This window comes from Cicer arietinum, chromosome 6 (genome assembly GCF_000331145.2).
Source record: "Cicer arietinum cultivar CDC Frontier isolate Library 1 chromosome 6, Cicar.CDCFrontier_v2.0, whole genome shotgun sequence".
Lineage (NCBI taxonomy): Eukaryota > Viridiplantae > Streptophyta > Magnoliopsida > Fabales > Fabaceae > Cicer > Cicer arietinum.
In genome coordinates, this window is record NC_021165.2 from 11,907,191 (window position 1) to 11,910,076 (window position 2,886).

Here is a 2,886-nt window from a genome sequence, read left to right on the forward strand (position 1 = left end):
GAATGCCAAATCCAAGACCCCACCCTGCATTTTCTTGAATCCACACAATAAAACTGCTTGATACAAGGGCTCCTATGTTGATAGAAAAGTAAAACCAGTTGAAAAATGACCCCTTCTTAATCCTTTCCTGGGAATCAGTATCATCAAACTGATCTGCTCCAAAAGATGAAACACATGGCTTAATACCACCAGTCCCAAGTGCAATCAGGTAGAGACCAATGAAGAACACAGCATATTGTGCAGGAGTAGCTGGAGGGCATACAGTCCCCAAACACTCAGCAGGCTTCAATGCTGGCACTGATGCAGAAAGAGTCAATGTACACATTCCCTGCATGAAAAAACCATTCTACAGATTAAAACATGTAAAGACAATTGAATATAAAGCATGTAGATGGAAACATGCATAGAAAAACTAAATGGTGAGGATTCTATTATACCAACATGCTGATACAGGCACCTACTGTTCCTAATATTAACCCTATTAACTTTTCAAATGTGAGAATGAATTTGAGTTTTATAGTCAGTGCTCAAGTGGAGCCCGTCAAGAGAATTTGTTACTTCCATGATAAGAAACTTAAATATGGAGTAGGATGTAGTGCAATGGACGGAAGAAATTTGGAACATAGTATACTCAAAACTGTTCTTTGGATTCTCCACTTTCCATATTTCTTCAGCAGCATAATATTTGCTTTTCTTCCATTCTTCATTTTCTAATTCATTACTATAAAATGTATGAAAGAATTCAATTCCACATATAAACAAGATTTAGAAATGGTTTGATAACATCTTATCACCATCACAAATTACATTATGCTGAATACTATACAAACGCATTTCTTGACTCCGCCCTTAATTTTTATGCAAAGATGAAACCTCAGCATAATGTAAGCATTTTTTTCCCTTCAGCTCTACAAGAAATGGTGCAGGATATATCTAGAAATATATCATGGGAGAGATGTGTGTTGAGAATTATTTGAATATGAGAATAAAACTCTTGGTTTGTAATTACAAGGAAATAAATTGTGGAGAAAGAAGCAATTGTCCAGTATCGTCCCCAGTAAGAATCTGCTAGAACTGCTCCAATGAGAGGTGCAAGGTAACAAGTGCCTTGCCAGGTTGTGACATTTCTTGCTGCAGAGACATTTCCTTCATGTAGCTTGCGAGTAAGATAGGTAACAAGATTTGTTGCAATGCCGTAGTATGCCAAACGTTCACAGCACTCATTGCCTGTGTTCCACATCATATAAAAATTCAATTAAAAAATATATTATTTATTGCATGAGTGAAATGAAAAAGCTTACCTAGGATAAATGGGCAAGCTTTCCAATTGCCAGTGTTCTGCTTAAGCACAGGTCTCCCTTTAAAGTCAACCGAGCCATCTCCTGTGTATCGCTTACTCTCTTCATCCTTCAGATAAAAAATAACCAATAGTTCATCATAGAGCAAAATACCACTTCTTCCAAATGGTTCACACAGAGTCTAGAAAGACAATGACTAGTGACTATAGGAAACATTTTGCTATTCTACAATTTGAATCTCAAATATCAACATTGGACATTTAACTATCAAGGGTATAAGAAAAGGGGAAAACACATTATTGGACCAATAACTAAATAGGAGATTTGAACATCAAATTACTATAGTTGATATTTCAGTATTTTTCACATTTGGCTGTGAGTAATATTCTTTTCATCAAATCAAGTAAAAATCTTAGGCACAAAAAGAACGTAACAAAACAAATATTCAAACAAAACTATCATGTGTCTAACTAGCAACTACAGGATACTTGACTGAAAACAGCTCATATGAGAAGGTTAAATACGGAAAATTATGATCAGACGGACAATAGAAAAAACAACGGAATTATGAGTGAGCAGAGCGACTTTGATTAATTTGAGTTACAACTGAAATCACATAATAATCATTGTTCGAAATCGAGTGGATTGGACATAAGTAGAAGAGGTATTGAAAATCAAGTGTTTTAACTATTAAGTAGTACAATAAGGCTTAGTTGTACAAACCCCAGCAACACTATCTCTAAAGAAGACATTTTGTAGATATTCATCTAAAATGAACACATACAAGAAGAGATCGAATCCACCTCCGGCTCACACAGACCATCCGTTTGTCCTATTCTTTGCCATCAACATTAACGGACAAAATAATATATTCCACATTATTTTAAGACAGTATTAACTTTTAATAGAACCACTGAATTGACCCTGTTACATTACAACACAGTTTGTCTTTACACTAATGATTATTATGACCAACAGTTGAACAAGGTGTCTTTATACAATTCGACATCCCACTTACTTTTATTCAACATTCCAATCCAGTAGTAACCTTCATAGTTTATCCTCATAAATAAGAAACGTGAAATAGTCGAATTGAAATGAAACAACACCTTCCAAAGGCAAATTTGATGGTTGACCAGACCAAAAAGAGAAAAACAAAGACAATATCAATAGATTATTAGAAAATTTGATAACCTAGATAGTGCTGTTATACGAGTTAAGTGATGATGAATTATAGAGAGAGAGAGGGGGGGGAACCTGAATAAGAGCTTGTTCCAAAAGCGATGAATCGTCCTCTGCGGAACCCATAGCTGTGATGATAATCTCTCTTCAATTCTCTCTCACTCTCTGCTTCTAAATTGATGGAGGATGGAATTAATTTATGGATAAGTAAAGTTAGATTAAAAAATATAAATCCTTGGAATGCTCAAAACAAATGAGCCGCAATTCTTTATCGTATTTTATTTGTTTGTTGTGGCTTACATAAGCACAAGCAACCAACGTTGCGTGTAAGAGAGAGAGAGAGAGAGACGCAAGTTGATGAAATGTCTAGGAACGTGGGCAACGAAGCAAACCCATTTCTCTATCC

General features: G+C 35.4%; 1 protein-coding gene across 1 annotated transcript in view; it reads right to left on the reverse strand.

Annotated features, from left to right (window-relative positions):
- The window catches only part of LOC101496346 (protein NRT1/ PTR FAMILY 8.3), a 5,811-nt gene extending 2,925 nt beyond the window's left edge, over positions 1-2,886 (reverse strand). The window contains exons 1-4 of the mRNA XM_073370082.1: positions 2,556-2,886; positions 1,302-1,407; positions 1,010-1,227; positions 1-328 (exon numbers count right to left, since the gene is read on the reverse strand). Of these exons, the coding sequence (XP_073226183.1) occupies positions 1-328; positions 1,010-1,227; positions 1,302-1,407; positions 2,556-2,606 (703 nt within the window). The 5' untranslated portion in view covers positions 2,607-2,886. The remainder of the gene's footprint in view (positions 329-1,009; positions 1,228-1,301; positions 1,408-2,555) is intronic.